The 19,711-nt window shown below is 45.7% G+C and overlaps 1 protein-coding gene across 1 annotated transcript in view; it reads left to right on the top strand.

Moving 5' to 3' along the window:
- Nucleotides 1–19,354, top strand: part of LOC134958390 (uncharacterized) — a 308,066-nt gene extending 288,712 nt beyond the window's left edge. The window contains exon 24 of the mRNA XM_063940954.1: nucleotides 19,272–19,354. Coding sequence (XP_063797024.1) covers nucleotides 19,272–19,294 — 23 coding nt within the window. The 3' untranslated portion in view covers nucleotides 19,295–19,354. The remainder of the gene's footprint in view (nucleotides 1–19,271) is intronic.
- The last annotated feature ends 357 nt before the right edge of the window (nucleotides 19,355–19,711 follow it).

The raw sequence follows: 19,711 nt of genomic DNA, 5'->3' as shown, positions 1-19,711 counted from the left end.
ACTTGATCATTTTCTTGTTCAGATGGTGTTTTGGCAGGGAGTTACCTCGGGAAGCCACTTCTTCATGCTTTAGGTTTTTCTTGCTGGTTTTCACACCATTCCTTGTATTTTCTGCAATTCTTCTTGAAATGTCCTTTTTGCTTGCAGAAATAACAGTTTCTGTCATCTTGCTTGGTTCCTGGACAACGTGAACTGTTACCTTCGGTATGGCATTCTTTTCTTTGGCTTTTTCTTATTTTTTCATTTTCTCTTTCTTGTGCTACAGTGATCCAGATGGATACTTGATCTCCTTATGAGGGACTTAAAATCTCCTTGTGAGACGCTGACTCTGAAGAATCTTTTCTATCCTTGTACCTAAAGAGCTCCTTAAATCCGTCTGTGGACAAATGACTGGGGTTGTAGTGTTGCCCCTTCCTCCCTGTATTGGTGGAAAATCTATTAGTACTGCTCCCCAAGTGAGACCTGCATAATAGATTATTTCTTCTGGATCACTGAGATGCGTCCCTAATATTATTGTTAAGTCACTCCAAGGGTCTATCCCCCTGCCTATATAGATTCCTGCTTGTACCAGTACCCCTGTTGTTCCTTGTGTTCTTGGTAAACTCCCCACTATTCTTGGAATACGTTCACCTTGTGTCTCTTTCAGACAGTAGCTGTTCTTTATTACTGACCCAATCCTACCCCTTAACTGTCTTGCATAGGGACATACAATATATACAGTACAATGTGTGCAGGAGAATCTAGTTACTGACACTGGTTTCATTATTCAGCAGACAACCCGACTCCCCCCCACCTTTTCAAAAGCATATTGACAGAGTACATACAACAGTGCAAGGATCCAAAAAACAAGGATGACAGTAAATGCTATGGGGTATATGCAATTGCGGTCGAATTCCCGAAATTGTCGAATTTCGGGTCATTTTCGACCAAAAAAAAAAATCGCCTATGCAATTCAGTGCTTTCCGACCAAAAAACGGACTTTCAAAATTCGACTTTTTGAAATTCGACTTTTTGCAAATTCGACTTTTCTGCAATGATACAAGTGCTGCAATTCGACCAAAGCATATTCAATTCAAGTTTGGAAATTCGACAGCAGGGCTTTTAGACAGCAAATTCGTCATTTTCAATCCGCCACACTTTGGAGGGTGAAAACAAATAAAAAAAATTTAAACATGTTTTTTTTTGTGTTTTTTTGGGGGGTAATAGCAGATCTATTTATATTAGAAGGGATTAGGTACTTTTTTTTTTTTTTTTGGAGGCACAAATATTATTTATATATTTTTTAAAATATTATTTTTCTTTCATTTTTTTTTTTAATGCTGGAACGGTAAAATCATAAAAAAAAATGGCGTGGGGTCCCCCCTCCAAAGCATAACCAGCCTCGGGCTCTTCGAGCTGGTCCTGGTTCCAAAAATGCGGGGGAAAAATTGACAGGGGATCCCCCGTATTTTTAAAACCAGCACCGGGCTCTGCGCCTGGTGCTGGTGCCAAAAATACGGGGGACAAAAAGAGTAGGGGTCCCCCGTATTTTTAACACCAGCATCGGGCTCCACTAGCTGGACAGATAATGCCACAGCCGGGGGTCACTTTTATGCCGTGCCCTGCGGCCGTGGCATTAAATATCCAACTAGTCACCCCTGGCCGGGGTACCCTGGGGGAGTGGGGACACCTTCAATCAAGGGGTCCCCCCCCCCAGCCACCCAAGGGCCAGGGGTGAAGCCCGAGGCTGTCCCCCCCCATCCAATGGGCTGCGGATGGGGGGGCTGATAGCCTTTTGTGATAATAAAAAGATATTGTTTTTTCCAGTAGTACTACAAGTCCCAGCAAGCCTCCCCCGCAAGCTGGTACTTGGAGAACCACAAGTACCAGCATGCGGGAGAAAAACGGGCCCGCTGGTACCTGTAGTACTACTGGGAAAAAAATACCCAAATAAAAACAGGACACACACACCGTCGACAGTAAAACTTTATTTCATACGTCGACACACACATACTTACCTATGTTCACACGCCGACATCGGTCCTCTTCTCCATGTAGAATCCACGGATACCTGAAAAGAAAAGTTCAATATACTCTCCTCAGCCATGGTCCAGAGATACATCCACGTACTTGGCAAAAAAACAAACCGCAAATACCCGACCACCGGACTGAAAGGGGTCCCATGCTGACACATGGGACACCTTTCCACGAATGAGACCTGTCAGTGACAGCTGTCACAGACAGGTCTCTAAGCCAATCAGGAAGCGCAACGCTCACCTGATTGGCTGAGCGCTGTCTGTACTGTGACAGCGCATCGCACAGCTCCCTCCATTATATTCAATGGTGGGAACTTAGCGGCTAGCGGTAAGGTCACCCGCCGGTCAGCGGCTGACCGGCGGGTGACCCCACCGCTACCCGCAAAGTTCCCACCATTGAAAGTAATGGAGCGGCTTTGCGAGGCGCTGTCACAGTACAGACAGCGCACAGCCAATCAGGTGAGCGCCACGGCAGTAGCGCTTCCTGATTGGCTGAAGGGACATCAGTGACAGGAGTCACGTGATGTCCCGGCATTCGGGGAAAGGGGTCTAATGTGAAAGCATTGGACCCCTTTCATTAGTCCGCTGGATCGGTGTTCGTTTTTTTTTTTTTGCCAAGTACGTGGATTATCTCTCTGGACCTGGATGTACCTCTGGACGCTGGAAGGTGAGTATAATTTTTTTACAGGTACCTCGGATCGTCGGAGACCGTGGCAGTCGGCGTGTCAACATAGGTAAGTATGTGTGTGTCGGCGTATGAAATAAAGTTTTACTATCAAGGTGTGTGTCTCCTGTTTTTATTTGGGTATTTTTTCCCCAGTAGTACTACAGGTACCAGCGGGCCCGTTTTTCTCCCGCATGCTGGTACTTGTGGTTCTCCAAGTACCAGCTTGCGGGGGAGGCTTGCTGGGACTTGTAGTACTACTGGAAAAAACAATATCTTTTAATTTTCACAAAGGCGATCAGCCCCCCCATCCGCAGCCCATTGGATGGGGGGGGACAGCCTCGGGCTTCACCCCTGGCCCTTGGGTGGCTGGGGGGGGGACCCCTTGATTGAAGGGGTCCCCACTCCCCCAGGGTACCCCGGCCAGGGGTGACTAGTTGGATATTTAATGCCACGGCCGCAGGGCACGGCATAAAAGTGACCCCCGGCTGTGGCATTATCTGTCCAGCTAGTGGAGCCCGATGCTGGTGTTAAAAATACGGGGGACCCCTACTCTTTTTGTCCCCCGTATTTTTGGCACCAGCACCAGGCGCAGAGCCCGGTGCTGGTTTTAAAAATACGGGGGATCCCTGCCCAATTTTTCCCCTGCATTTTTAGAACCAGGACCAGCTCGAAGAGCCGAGGCTGGTTATGCTTTGGAGGGGGGACCCCACGCCATTTTTTTTTCCGGGTTTTTCCCCGTTTTTTAAAATCGCGGCAAAATCCGCCAAATCAGCCGATTTTCGCCCGCGACTCTGGCGAATCCGTTTTTCATTGAATATGGTGAATTCCGGAAGCCACCTTCCGGAATTCACCTGGCGAATTTGGTCGAATTAAAAAACGGCGAAAATTGCCGCGAATTCGACCGCAATTGCATATACCCCTATATCTGTTATCTGTGTGCACGGCAGCTGGTTGAGGCTGCACGGGCAAATGGGTCTTAGACCTGGGATTATGTGGTTCGTAGGCCAATAGGTTATGATGTTAGATCAATCATTCTCAATGTAATGTTCCAACAATTCCCTTTTTTAAAATGACAACCTATTGTACAATAAAATTCATCATCATTTTCCACATAACCAAATGAGACTTCAGTGCTTGTAATTGCCACCAATCTCGGTGCTATAGACCCTTTGTATTTTCTTAACACAACAACACATGTACAAGATTTGCATACACCTCTTTGGTTATTTCTCAATTCAAACTGTTTATCAGCATTAGAATACACCTTGGCCATACGCCACCTTTTTTTAAAAAATGTAAAAGTTTTCTGGATATTTGATTAATTCCCCCTGTACACTTGTGACAAATTAGCTGAAGATATTTACCCACAATTCAACAATATAACATACAATATATATTTTACCTTAAAAAAATGTCTTCTTCTGACTGATACTGGGCTCTTTAAGATATTCTCTGATCTTCTCGACTGGACTTTCTCAGATGCATTCAAGAAACGCTGAGCCAAGTGAGCAGGTAGAAATCTACACATTAAATCTCACTTATCGGTTTTTGTTATCAGCGGTTCCTGAAAGATCAGAGGATTTGTTGCCAGTGGAGGAGATGCTGGAATATCCCCGGACGATGCTCCCAAATGTTAGGGTATGTTAACCTATTCTGGTCTGGTCTATAAACTCTCTTCAGTAATCAGTCAGAATTCTGTTCCTTTAGCAACCGGTTGGAGATCAATGAATGATAAGATGACACAAGTTCATGTGTAACCTAAGCAAATCATAAATGACCTGCTATGGGCCGTCATCATAGGTGTGCGCAGCACATTTTATTAGGGGGTGCACTGTCGGAGGCGTGTGTCTAGCACCACCTTTTGGGCGTGTCTAGCACCATCTATTGACGTCAATGCAATATAAAATATCCACCCTTGTGCCAATCCTAATAAAGCAGATACATTGTCAGATGTTGTGGTGTGCTCCAAACAAACACCCATGATGGCACTCACTGCAATTACACTGCTCCTCCTCAGCCTGGTCTGGCTGCCCCTCTCTTTCCCCTGCAAGCTGCAGCAGCTTACTTACAAGTCAGTCACTCACTGACACTGACAGTCGCAGACTAGTACTGCTGCTGCTGGAAAAACGAGTGACATGTCAATGCTGCTGCCGGCCGCCTGCCAGTATTGAATTTGTCTTCCTAAGAGGAACGCTGGCTGCATGCTGATCCTCATCAGTGTCTGGAGTTGGCATAGCATAGAAGGAGAGAGGTGGGCATGTGGCGGGTGTGACGGGTGGGCGGTGGCATCCTTGATTAACCCAGGCGTCTGGTCAGTAATGCAGTCCTGACAGGGTGCAGCGCAGAGGGGACAGTAATCAGCCTGCTCGGCGATCGCTGCATCAGGCATGTGAGATCGAGGTGCCAGACATTAGGGGGTGCCTGTGCGCACCAGGCACCCCCCCCTGCGCACACCTATGGCCGTCATAGGTTTATTATTTATAGCTTAAAGACAAAGGATTCATGTTTGCCAATACATTTAGCCAATCAGAATACACCATGTATGTCTTGAAATACATCGATTGTCATACAATGTTCCAAGTGGCAACTAGAACAGCCTTGAAAATGGTTATTGTTTCGTTTATCAGTCTTTCGGGCATAAACTCAAAAGATTTCTTTCAACATTCTTCTCAATTAGCCTTGGATATATCTGGTGTTGCTTTGTCCGCCTTGGATACATTTAATGTTGCATTTGTCTTGTACAAGTCATGCTTTAAAACAAGATATTCAGCAAATATAGTATTCTGACCAGCTCTGCAATATTTTTCTTAAGGACACATGAACCCATTTTGTGATTAACAGTAAATATCTTAATAAATGCGAAAAAGCGTGAATCAATATATATATTTGCTATACTGCGGAAGCTCCTACACTATCACCGCACAGCAGCAATTCCCCAGCTACTAGTCTCTCCACAACCAGCACAACTAGTGCTACAGAACGTGAGGCCCTGTACTCACCTGGCAGTGGCACAAGATGGGGGTGATTCCGACCTGATCGCTGGGCTGCGATTTTTGCTCTCCTGCGTTCAGATAGTCGCCGCTTCCAGGAGGAGTGTAAATTTGCCGTGCGATCGTATGTGTGCGAAGAGCTGCAAAAATCCACCATGTGCAGTCTCTGCGCAGCCTAGGACTTACTCCTCCAGTGCGATGAGAACAGGCTGATCGGGTCCGGAGCTGACGTCACACACCCTCCCTGAAAACGCTTTGGCACGTCTGCGTTTTTTCGAACACTCCCTGTAAACAGTCAGTTACCACCCACAAACATCCTCTTCCTGTCAATCACCTTGTGAACGCCCGTGTGAATGGATTTTTTGCACCATCCCGTCGCTGACCGTTGATGCCCGTTGTGTTATCCGACGTGCGTGCGCATTCTGGTGCATACGCAGTTATTACCTGATCGAAAACGCACAGCAGCGATCAGATTTGAATCACCCCCTATGTCCGCATCCTGAGCCAGCAGGTCCACCACTTTGCCCTTCGCTTCATCGCTCCACTGCTGTCCACAAGCACAAGAGTGCAAGCAGATGGACACCCGCAGCCAGGGCCGGCCCAAGCTTATTTTTTTTAGTAAGCAAAAATCTATTTTGGCGCCCCTTGATGGGATAAAAGGGGTGTGATCTTACGAGAAAGGGGTGTGGCTACACAATTGTACTCCCTGTGGTACAGGGTGATAGTGAGTGACAGGGAGATAATAGGTTACTGGTGAGGCAGGGGTGACAGGGAGATAATGGGTGACTGAGGCAGGGTGACATTGAGATAGTGGATGACTGATGTCCCCAGTGCCAGATACACATGCCCCCACAGTGCCAGATATACCCCCAGTGCAGATACACATGTCCCCACAGTGCCAGCTATGCCCCAGTGCAGATACACATGTCCCCACAGTACCAGCTATGCCCCCAGTGCAGATACACATATACCAACAGTGCCAGCTATGCCCACACAGTGCCAGATATGCCCCCAGTGCAGATACACATATCCCAACAGTGCTAGCTATGCCCCCAGTGCAGATACATATATACCCACAGTGCCAGATATGCCCCCAGTGCAGATACACATGCCCCCACTGTGCCAGATATGCCCCCCAGTGCAGATACACATATCCCCACAGTGCCAGATATGCCCACACAGTGCCAGATATGCCCCCAGTGCAGATACACATATCCCCACAGTGCCAGATATGCCCACATAGTGCCATATATGCCCCCAGTGCAGATACACATATCCCCACAGTGCCAGATATGCCCACAGTGCCAGATACACATGTCCCCACAGTGCCAGATACACATATCCCCACAGTGCCAGATATGCCCACAGTGCCAGATATGCCCCCAGTGCAGATACACATATCCCCACAGTGCCAGTTATGCCCCCAGTGCAGATACACATGCCTCCACAGTGCCCGATATTCCCCCAGTGCAGATACACATGCCCCCAAAGTGCCTCCCACAGTGCCAGATATGCCCCCAGTGCTGCTACACATGCCCCCACAGTGCCAGATATGCCCCCAGTGCTGCTACACATGCCCCCACAGTGCCAGATATGCCCACAGTGCTGATACACGTCCCCACAGTGCCACCCACAACACCAGATATGCTCAGTGCTGATATATGTCCCCACAGTGCCTCCCACAGCGCCAGATATGCCCCCAGTGCAGATACACATGCCCCCACAGTGCCTCCCACAGCACCAGATATGCCCCCACAGTGACTTTCACAGTGCCAGATATGCCCCCACAGCGCCAGATATGCCCCCAGTGCTGATACATGCCCCCACAGTGCCTCCCACAGCGGCAGATATGCCCCCAGTGCTGATACATGCCCCCACAGTGCCTCCCACAGCGCCAGATATGCCCCCAGTGCTGATACATGCCCCCACAGTGCCTCCCACAGTGCCAGATATGCCCCCACAGAGCCAGATATGCCCCCAGTGATGATACATGTCCCCACAGTGCCTCCTCCCCTGGAAAAAAAAAAGTGCTGCTCACCTGCTGCTGCTGCTGGTGTGAGGGGAGGAGAGGGCAGCGCGCGCCTCTCCTACCCTTCCGTCTCCAGCGGCGGTGTGTATCTGAAATTCGGCGCTGGCCTGTGAGCCAATCGGAGCTGGCGGTCCGGCAGCCAATCAGGAGCCTCAGCCGCCCGTCCGCGAGCTCTGATTGGCTCACGGGCCGACGTCGAATTTCAGATACACACCGCCGCTGGAGACTTCAGTGCGCAGCGGGCAGCGGTGGCTGGGAGCGGATCGACCCGCTTGCTAGCCACCGCTGCTGTAGAGAGTGAGTCACTGTGACTCACTCTCTGCAGCATCGCCCTCTACAGCCCAGCGCTCAACGCGGCTGCGTAGCCCGTGTATGTGTCGGGCCGGCCCTGCCCGCAGCTGCAGGGAGCTGTCAGCGGCCGGAGAGGGGGTCACCTTTGCAGGTTCGGAAGCTAGGGCAGTCAAGCAGCTGCAAGTCTGGCTAAACTGGAGGTAAGGAGCTGCGCTCGCACACAGGAGCTGCAGGTGACAAAATGTCATGCTCCCTCCTGAAGGGAATGCCTGGCGCCTACCTGCACTGCATCCCTTTGCTGAGCGGGTTCTGCCGGCACTATTTGGAGGGTATGTATGTATGTATGTATGTATACTACACCTGTGTTGCGGCCACATTATACCCTGTACTGTTTTATCTCGTACTGTGTAAGTGCACTTTGTTTTTATTTGTAATAATGTCTGACAAAAAGGGCTGAAAACAGGCTGATGCCGCTGTACTAACATCATGCGGAGTGTGCTCAGACGGCTTTACTGAGAATATGTTAAATGACAGTCTTTGTGCCATGTGTTATACACCTCTCAGTCAGTCCGCTGCTCCTGCCCCTGCTCAGGATCCCCCATGCATGGCCGGTGCAAGATCTCTCTGCACCCTAGGCAAAGCTTCAGGCTAGTGCCCCCTCACCTACCAGAGGGGAGATGCAGGTGACCACTAGGTGGGCTGGGGTGAATTGCATCATTATACATACAGTATACAGAGATAAGGGATAGCACTCAAGGAATTTTCAAGTTATAAAGTATATTGTAAACCAAGTCACAACATTTTGTGACTTTGCTCACAATATACTTTCACTTTAAAAGTCCTTGAGTGCCGTCTATTCTTTATGTATACACGCTAGCCGCCATGTTAGGAATCGTATAGGACACTGAGGACAGTTTCACTTTTATTCATATATACTGTACTGTATATGGGGTCTAGTGAGGATACTTAACTGGTGTTGGGTATGGGATGCCTGCAGTCAGAGTACCGACAGTGACATGTCGACCAACATAATCCTGACATCTTGAATGATATTAATTAACCTTACCCATTTCCTTAACCCTCCCTCCCCGCAAGGTGATAACACACCAGCCAGTCAGCTTCAATATGTAAATTGGCAGTTAGGAGCTGATTGGCTGGTGCGTTCTCACCTTGCACTTATCACTGCTTTATCACTTCTCCAGACTTAATACATCTGCCCTACTATGTGGTACAGCCTGAAAGTGACACCTGCACCTGATTAGACTCACAGCAGCTGCCGGCACAGTGTTAAAGGAGGACCTCGCATACAGAGACATCCTTCAGTTTTTTGCTAGATGAATTCAGTGTCGCCCTCCAGGGGGCGGCGTTCCTAGGCAGCCACTTAAAGCTAGAAGTACCTAAAGACCCCGCATTTTGGTTGCTCAGCCATTCTTCGCTACTGTTGCATAAATATAAAAAAATCATTACACCAGCATCTTGGTAATGCAGCTCGCTCAGGTAACTCTCCAAAACCTTCCACACGCAAAGGTATTGCGAAGTATACATGAAATCCTTCTCATCCCGTATCAAGGGTCTTTAAATGGGCCAACAAACACTACCGAGCTCTTTTCGGCTTCTTGTTCCAATAATTGGGGTGCACATTTAGTTGATGATACATGGAGGGGGAAACATATGTGAGTGCTAGTATATGTGGATATCACCTGTTGACTATGTGTGCCATTAACTGGAGGTTGCAGAGATGAAGATAAAACATATAAATAAAATACATTCACATAAACATTTTGGGTAGGGCTGATGTCTTTTTCCGGATGGATGTATCTGGGCAGAGGGGGAGACAAAAGAAAAACGGGTGAACGAAACAGGCCATGAAATTCATTTGCAATCCTTATATCACGGTCTCTATGGATGGGTCGTAAACTAAATCTGCTGCTGTAACAGTACCCTTGCTCCTTAGACTCATCAATTTTGTGCCGTGCTTGCGCCGCGTCAGAATTCGAACACACCTAAATATCAAACCAATAATTATGATGACTCCCAGGATACAAAGGAAAAACTTCCCTACACTCATAATAACATTTTGAGCCCACTCTCCTAAACCTGAAAACCAATTTCGTGGGTTCAACCATGAGACCCAGCCGGTCAGTACTTTACTCACAGTCGCCAAGGTAAGATTGTGTTTCCTCCTGAACTCCCACTTCAACTGCAAGATATCGTCCATCTTTTGATCAATAATCTCCGTTGGATCATCAGTACTGTTCGTAATATACGTACAGCACTTCACCCCATATTGAGTTGCCAGAGTAACACAGTACCCACCTGTCATGGCTGTGACATAATTAAGGACCATTCTGTGCTGAATCAGTTCCTTCTTGTAAGCTTGTAACTCTCTTCCCGTATACCTGAAGGTGTCGTCATACATCTCAGTGATATTATCTATCAAGTTCGCTAGCGCATGAATATACCTATAATTTATAATTCCTCTGGCAGTACGGGTGATGTCTAATGCGAGAAGGAATTGAATCCCGGTGAATTCGTGGATTAAATCAGAGGCTGAGTGCTCTGTTCTATCTATGAGGTGCCTCTTGATGATGTGTTCATAGTGAGTATGAGTATAAGGAGCCTGAGCACGGCGGTGAACGACTTTCATTTTATCATGGGTTATGGTCATGACCTCTGGTAGTACTCTCCCAATATAACACAATCCCTCTGAGCTCGGGGCAAGCCACTTGTACACCTTCCTCCCACATATGAAATAGGCATCATCTGGGAGAACATAGGGGACAAAATATGACATCACCATATTACAAACTTTCCAAGTAAAGAAACCAATCCCTAGTTCTCCCATCTGCTCAGTACAAGTATCGGACTGGATGATATGAGCACAATACCCTGGCGATACTTTTCCAACCCACATGGTCTTACTTCCACGCGTATACCTATACCGAAAATACCTCCCACTGTTGGCTATTTGGCGTACAAGTTCAGAGTCTATGGGTATCCTATCAGCTCTGTGTGAAAAGGTCATTGTCTGGTTATTCCACGTCACTTCCCAATTTCCTGGTTTTCGTTAATTGGAAATATTAAAACATAATAAGGATCTGTCTACATGATACTGGTGGAGCTGCAAACTAGGGGGCCTAGAAATATTGAATTTCTTGTCCACCGGTCTCCCACCCCGCATTTCGAGTACCTCATCTATTGCTAAAGGGTACGGTACTAATCCTGACTTGCTCTGACCTTGAGGTACCTGTGAGCACACCCAGCATTCTGTCTGGTTTAAGACCTTACCCACTAGTGAGTGGTAATAACTCAACGGATGACGGTCCATGTCGATATTAAGGTTGGATTGACATCTCTGGATGCACCCATCCTCAACTATATTCTCACAGTTCCTACAAATACAATATTCATCAGACAATAACCCCTCACAGTGCCTCCGAGCACCCTGATTACCAGAGCGCTTTCTGATGCCAGCCTTTACTAAAGTGATGCGCTGATCCTGAGATTCTACAAATCCATACTTGCCATCAGAACCCATTCCAGATCCCTGCCCGACCTCTCTGGGACCCTCACCAAAACACACTGTCCTTATCAGAACCAGAATTACTAACAGAACCCTAAACGCAGTCTCTTGTGATCGATCCATTTCGTTTAAGGAAAGGAGGAAAATACGAAGGGGAACAGACAGGAAAATGCAGGGGGAGGTGAAAACAAAGAATGATACTACAACCGTTCTAGATCTGTGCTCGGATGCCCTTCAACAGTCCTGCCTCTCAACCTTCCCGGAACAGACACTCCAGTGACACGAGGTTCTCTACACTCTGCTCTTTGTCACGAATTCTATCCGGGTCAGCGGCCTTTCTGTAGGGAACATAAATCATGCATTTCAATGTGTTTAACTGTTGTGTATTATCAGTTGTGTGAAGTAAACCATCTGTGGAAAGTGAAAAGAGAAAGGAAATAATAAAAAGAAAATTTTTCAGATTTGCGTTCACCATCAGGCTGTCACACCATCATGCATATCGGTGTCTCCCTTCACCAGTATTCTCATTATCCACCCTTTGTGCATGACCAGGCACACTGATACTGGTGTCCCTATGCTGGTGAGATATATTGGATTTGGGCAGAACTCTGAAAGACCGAGTAGGCCTGTGGCGTCTGAACTGTAACCCTGTCGGTAAACGTAAGGGATGAAGAGGAAGCTTTGAAGACAAATCACATAGAGTTTGGTAACAGATAAGTTGGGAGAGTCAAAGAATATTTTACAAACTTTGACATCTTGATTGGGCACTAAGGGGAATGATTCTCTACTCAGTCTGAACCCCCCCCAAAAAAAAACTATGTGTGTTATATCTCTACTGGGACTATCCCACCCATCAATCCAGTGTCCTGTCCATTCTAAATTCATAGGGAACCCGGTATCTTTGAGATAATTTCCTCTACCTGTGATGGACATGCATCTAGAACAGCGAAATGCAACCTTAGTCTTCGTGGGTATCCAAGATAATTCGTACTTCCTGGTCGGGAGCACGCTATATGTATACCATCTCTAACAAAACATCTGTTAAGTTAATTAGAGGTCACTTCTGCTAGAGAAAGAAGCAGAAGTTTAGGGACCTCCTCCTAACCCCAGTAAGTTCTGTCAAAAGGATAAAGTTGCATTTATTCCATTCTTCCCATTAACCGAATCTGTGTTTTCTATATGGCTCGTGACTCCTTACTATATGTTCCTTGATCCCGTCTATGTGTTTAATAACGTGGCTTGTTTTCTCTGTCTAGGGGTCTGTATTGGCTGTGTGCTCTACTACTCTTGCAATCTCTAGCAAAATGTCCTTTATTTTTTTACAAATGCATACCTCCCAACTGTCCCGATTTTCGCGGGACAGTCCCGTTTTTTGGGGGCTGTCCCACCCGCGGGCCGCAGTGTCCCGCGGTGGGGGGGGGCAGTTGGGAGAGCAGCGGTGAATAGAATTCACTTGAGTCAGAGGGAGAGGGGGCATGCCAGCGGCTCACAGAGCGCTGGGTATGCCCCCACAGTGACGAAAACGGGGGAATGGCTTGTGATCGTGGGTCATCCCGTGAAACCACGCCCCCTTTTCTTAGACCACACCCCCTTTCCAGCGAAGCCGCGCGTGTGTCCCTCTATCAGCAAAGGGAAAGTTGGGAGGTATGCAAATGTAACAATTTATCTGTCTTTTCTTACCACCAGGGTTTTTGGGGTTTAGGCTGATGAGACTCTGGTGTAAGAGCCTGTATACTTTCAATCCCCAGCCTCTCCTCCTGCAGTTCTCTACGCCTAGCAATATTCTTATAGTGTTCAATCGCGCACTTTCTACGACAAGCTACTGTGGCCCCTCTCCAATCAGGCAAAAAAAATGTTTGTACCGTCCCTTACTGTCTGATTGAGTCCGTCCATTAATACAGAAACAACTACCTTCCTGTAATTCGCATTGTTCCCTGTATCTGATACCCCCATGTATCTATCTATTATTTGCAGGTCCTCATGGAAGTATTCAGATGTCATTTCATTTTCCCTCTGTTTTATGGAGAACATTTTTCTCCACTTAACAGTTGTGGGGAAATACAACTCTAGTTGCATGTTAATTTGCTCTAAGTTCTGCTGATTGTGTTTTGTCAGTCATAAGACTATCCGACATTAATCTACAATCAGTGATACATTTTTGGGTGTCAATATTAGGGGGTAGGCACGCTTTCAAAAATATCCGCCAGTGTTTGTTTGTTGGTTCATACGCATTACACAGATCTCTGAAAAATTTTCTGGGCCACGGGCAATACATTGCATTATTCCTGGTGAGGATTATTCCCTGACTATTGGTTCCCCCATTGGGGGTTACTATTTCCAAAACAGGGTGTAATCCTACCATTCCGTTCCTAATCTGTTTACTGTGAGGTGTTGTTGTCTCTGTGCAATGATCTGTCTCACACTTACCGGGAGCTGTGACCTCACCAGTTGTTTCATTGGGGAATATTGTTACTGCTCTACCTGGTCGGACTGGCCCCACCTGAGTTTCCTGCAGCAAGGTGACTGCTTGGAGGAGATCTGCGATTTGGCTGGATATATTTGTTATTTAAAAAAACGATATAGATTCAATATATATATATATATATATATATATTACAAAGTACAGTATACCTATAGTTACAACTCATACAGTAAGCAGTTAAAACCTACAGTTACATACAATTACAGTTACAAGCCAGTGATACAATTACCATTCCCTCCAATGCATCTAATGTCTCTCTATCTCTGTAAATAAATACAGGAACTGATCTGCTAGCAAGTCCATCATCCTCTTGTGACCTATAACCTTGAAAAGACTTCAAAAACAGGATACATCTTGCAAAAAATAATTAGGGTTAATACATTGTTTTTACATACTACTATATTTTACGGATATACCATTGACTGTAGCCATCTTCTCCACCGCAATATACGGTAGTGGTGGTGGTGCGGTCGCCATTATTTTCCCGCTAGGTTTGGAACCTGCTGCGCAAGCTAATTCCCTTTGCACGTCTCCCTTCTGTTGCGATAAATTTAAACAATCTGTATGTCTATTCCTTTGTTTCTTGGATTTTATCAGACATATCTTTATCCTTAAGTTCTGTAATACCTCTGGTTCAAAGCTGCCCACCCGAGGGAATGGTTCCCTATCTTTATCAGTCATACATACCCATTCATTGCAAAAAGACTCCGTGTGTGATCCACATTTTTCACACATAATAAACCTTGCCGACGCTTTTGGTCGCACCTCTTCAGCCTGAACTCTAGCTACAAAACGCCCACTGCTTGTGCAATTGGATCCCATCGCAGACTTTTTGCCAATAAACGCAATCCCCAAATGCACAATACAATAGACGGTGAAAGACACCTAGCGCTTTCACTCACTCCTTCTCCGCTGAATACCACAACTCACTCCAATAATGAACACTGCGTACCCAGTGAGGCCCTATCTGTTTTCTATTTACTGGAAGTGATTAGGAGTGACTTACCTATTTCAGTAAATATCTGCCGCTGGAGATTTTCCTGAGAGAGTCCAGCGAAAACTCCCTATAACCTTATACACAAATCACACTTGCGTATGCTCTATACAGCGCTAATGGTACCGCGATTTTATGCAAAAGCTCGTAAAGGGGTATCCAGTTGCGCTATATATCTCGCACCCACAAATGCGAAGTCCAATCGCACAGCGTATAGGTACTTGTTAACTATCTGCCGTACAACCACGGGTCAATGTACAAACTGTGACCCTCAGCCCGGAGCGTAACAAAAACCTTTTTACTTCAATATTTCGCAATACAATGCACTATCACGCTCCACTACAAATCACCTCCCGATTTGCATATTTCAATCTATATTAACGTGAGTCAGCCACCTCACGCCACCAAGCCTCCTCTTACTTGATGTACCACGGGACCCGACTTTCCGGAGTTCAAATCCACTCACTCCTGCGTTTGCTCACTCACTCACTCGAATAAACTTTGGTTTTTCTGTACAGAAAATGTCAATTCAGTCAGATAGTCAGCTTTACCCCAGAGGCAATTTAAATATATATATATATATATATATATTTATACTAAATTTAGTTTTTATACTAAATTTCTTTAGAAACCGGGTAGTTTGGTGCTATTGTAGCGTAGCTACTGTCCCACCTTTAAACTAAACGAACTATAGTGTGGTTTTATTATGCGCACACAACCCTACGCAAGCTTGCGTAATTACGCAACCGTGCGTACCTCTATGCCACGTGTGCGGCCTTGCACCACGTGCACGTTTTTGTACGCTGTCCTCACATTCCGTACCACATGTACCAATGTGCGTACGCAATAAAACAAATCACACAATGTCTATAAATGTGAGCAATACTAACTATGGCCCTCATTCCGAGTTGATCGCTAAGAGTCATCGCATCGCAAATGTACGAAATGTAAGTATCTGCGCATGCGCAAATGCGTGATTACGCATGCGCGACGACATACGTACGACAACTGTGCAAAATTACTTTGGAAAAAAAAAGCCGTAACTGCCAAACGAAAACGAGGAGTGGCGTGGGCGTGGCGGAGGCGAGACTTCGCAATGCTCCGACATGGGCGTGAAAGTGGGCGTACTGTGTGGGAGTATGCAACTTGCAATGGGCGTGGTTTTCGCAAATAAACATTGTCGCTGTTAAAACTAACATAGGAAACCGTAGCAACATTCACGCAGCAGCAGAGTAGGTCTGCAGTTACTCTACATTTGCGAAGTACTGGTACAAGTGTGTATGCAGTAATTAGCAGTTAATTGGAGAGCACATTCATCTGATGTCCAATTACTTGTTAATTACTGAGCACATGAAAGTTACCAACCACCAATTGACTGAACACACATTACATGTTTATTCTACTCACATATTAATCTCACACACTGTCAAATAAGGTTGTTATTTGTGTTTACCTTGGTGTGTAAGCATTTTGTAGAAATGTTTTAATGTGTGTTAGACTACTAAATACAAACAAGTTACATTTTTAGATAAAGTTATAGAATTCTGCTACATTCTTATCAATTAACCAACACCCACATAATGCAGCATACACTATGATTTAGTTTTAAAAGTCACAATAATATATGTTTATAATATCTGTCAATGTTTTCAATGATGTCATGTTGACCAAAGATATTTAATCAAGTTGTCGTGTCTGTTTTATTAATATGGACATTAAAGTGTGGTGCAAAGCATACCTTTTTTTTTTTTAATTATTTATAATTTTAAGGAGAATTAGCAGATTGGTCACCAAGTGTCTATATGTTGACCTAATCTTTTGGTAACTAAGATTTTGCTAATGCATTACCTTCAAGAAATTGCACACATTTGTAATATTTTTTTTTTATTACGGTAATAATATTACACAACATTTAAACATGGCTCCACATGAGTCTCACAGGCAGAGATAGACCAAGCACCAAGCAGATGGCACTGACAATAATTATATAGCAGAACTCAGTACTCTGCAAATTTCTGCTTCTTTCTATCTTTTAAATGCATAAATTAAACATATTACACACCCTGCCACACACAAATTTGATACCAAATGAGAAAGAATTAGTATCCACCACACAAACACAACAATACACAGCACACTAGTGAGAGGAAGATGGCTCTGTTGTTTGTTAAAAGAAACTCACAGGCTACAATTCCTCCAAACAGAAAAAAGACATTTCACTAAGAGGGAGTGATCCATTCTGGCCACACAAGCCAACTCCAAAATAACATAGAGGCAACTACAAAAACATGGGTGCTGCCCATCTGGAGAGACATCACTTTCTTCTTTTTCTCCCCGCCTGAGGCTGATCTTCTTTGCTTGGTCTGCGGAGTGACCTTCGTTGGGCCTGCCCAGTGGCCTGTTCTTCCTGGGCAGGGGCAGGGGAGGGAGCCGATGTGGTTGGCTCTCTGCCACTGTGGGCAAGGGAGACAGCGATGGCCTGGAGCCCTTGCAAGATGTTATTTGCAAGGCTTTGGTTTGAGGAGGCCAGTTGTTCTTGGGCCTGCCTGATCTCTGCCAGACCTTGGCAGAGTTGAGCAACACCTTGCTCAACACAGGTTCGGATCTCAGTGAGCCGGACAGCTATCTGGCTTACCTCCCGGATGACCCCGTCTTGAAATGTGTTTAGGCTCTCACCATACCTAGCAATTTCAAGCAGGATCTCCGGGATAGCAGAGGGTTGGGTGGGGGGGCCAGTAGGAACCTGCATAGGTGGGTTTTGTTGGCCCACACTGCCAGACCCACTAGGTCCCTCCACCTCAGCCTCAACCACATAACCGGCCTGTGACTCAAACTGGTCACCCCCCTGTGCTGTGTTTTGTGCCAAGCAAATAGAAGAATGTGTGGGGAAAAAGTTGGAGTCTAAATTAGTAAAAGATTCTAAATACAGTTCAAATTACAGACAAATAAATGTGTAAACTTACCTTCCAAGTCATGTCCCGTCAGAATCTCAGGCAGGTCCGTGTCCATATGAGACACCCCTTGGCCCTCCTCATAACTGACACAGTCCATCGCCATCTCCTCCAAGTCAGTATACTCCACAGCGACAGGTGGTCCACCCCCTGTAGCCCTTGAGGCATTCCACTCCGCAGCCCTCTTTGCCTTCAGGCGGGATTTGAAGTCGGCCCACCTACATATGTATTGTGAAAGAGGGACAAAGTTGAGTATTATTATTGGTTGTAGAAAATATATAGCACACATGTTCTGCTTGTGTTTGCTAGACAGAACATGATATGTAACTATATTTTTTGCTCAACTTAGCACAGAAAATGGATTGTCAAGATGCACTTACCGTCGTCTCACTTCCTGTGATGTTCTGACGACAGAGCCAACTTCATTCACAGATTTTGTGATGTCTCTCCAGATGCGTTCTTTTGAAGCAGCACCCATGTTTTTTGGCCCTCTATGTATTTTGGCCATGGCCTGCGTGACCAAGACACGCAACTCCCTCTTAGTGAATGCAGGCTGTCTTTTTTTCCGTCTGGAGGTAGCCTGTGAGGTTTCTTCTTGTTGGTCATCTCCATCTTCCTCCTCACTAGCAGCTTCTGTCTGCTGTGTTTGTGTGGCTAAAGTCAATTCTCCCTCAGTTTGCTCACTATGTGTGTGTGGCAGGGTATCCCCACTCAATTGTTGAGGTTCAGAAGCAGAAATTTGCAGAGTACTAGGTCCTGCCTCAACATCCGCAGAGGCGGATTCTAACAAGCGCCTTTGCCACTCTAAGCGTTGTTTCTGCAATGCCATCTGCTGCTCTGCAATGCGGTCTATCTCTGCTGCGATTTGCTCACGAGAAGCCATGTTTGTGATGACGTGTGTACGCCGAGGTGTGTGCGCTTATATACCTACGTGCGAATCGTTAATTCACACAGGTGTACACTATTAATCTGGTGAATGATTGCACTGCTTATTTAAGGGCCGAGTTTGCACGCTGTGAGTGTAGGTAGTTTGGAGTTTCATTTGTTTGTTGGCTTGTGCGTGAAGGTGCTAGTGGAATTTGCAGAGTGAGTAATTGTCAAGCATACCTTTGTCCTTTCGTTTGCGTTTGGAATATAGACAGTGTTGCATTTTTTAGGCAATTTTTCGTTTGTGAGTATTGTGGAAATGTTATTGTTAATTTTTGGAAGTCAAAGTGTTTTATTAATGTTTTTTGTTTAATTATTTAATCCCATATATATTTGGCAAGTCCATTTGTGAAAATAAACCTGTGCTTATTATTTGTGACTATCATTTGTGTTCTCTTGTAGGTGCTTGTTTTTGGGTCATATAACCCTTTGATATTTCTTTGGATTGGTGTGCTAGGGAACACCAAGTTTTCCTTTCTTTTTGAGCAGGTAAGTGTCCTTGGCCTGTATTGGTGGCTGTTTGTTTTAATGGTCTGTATGTTATTTGTGACTATCATTTGTGTTCTCTTGTAGGTGCTTGTTTTTGGGTCATATAACCCTTTGAGATTTCTTTGGATTGGTGTGCTAGGGAACACCAAGTTTTCCTTTCTTTTTGAGCAGGTAAGTGTCCTTGGCCTGTATTGGTGGCTGTTTGTTTTAATGGTCTGTATGTTATTTGTGACTATCATTTGTGTTCTCTTGTAGGTGCTTGTTTTTGGGTCATATAACCCTTTGAGATTTCTTTGGATTGGTGTGCTAGGGAACACCAAGTTTTCCTTTCTTTTTGAGCAGGTAAGTGTCCT

This window comes from Pseudophryne corroboree, chromosome 9 (assembly GCF_028390025.1).
Source record: "Pseudophryne corroboree isolate aPseCor3 chromosome 9, aPseCor3.hap2, whole genome shotgun sequence".
In the NCBI taxonomy this organism is placed as follows: domain Eukaryota; kingdom Metazoa; phylum Chordata; class Amphibia; order Anura; family Myobatrachidae; genus Pseudophryne; species Pseudophryne corroboree.
This window is presented reverse-complemented; position numbering and strand designations above follow the sequence as displayed.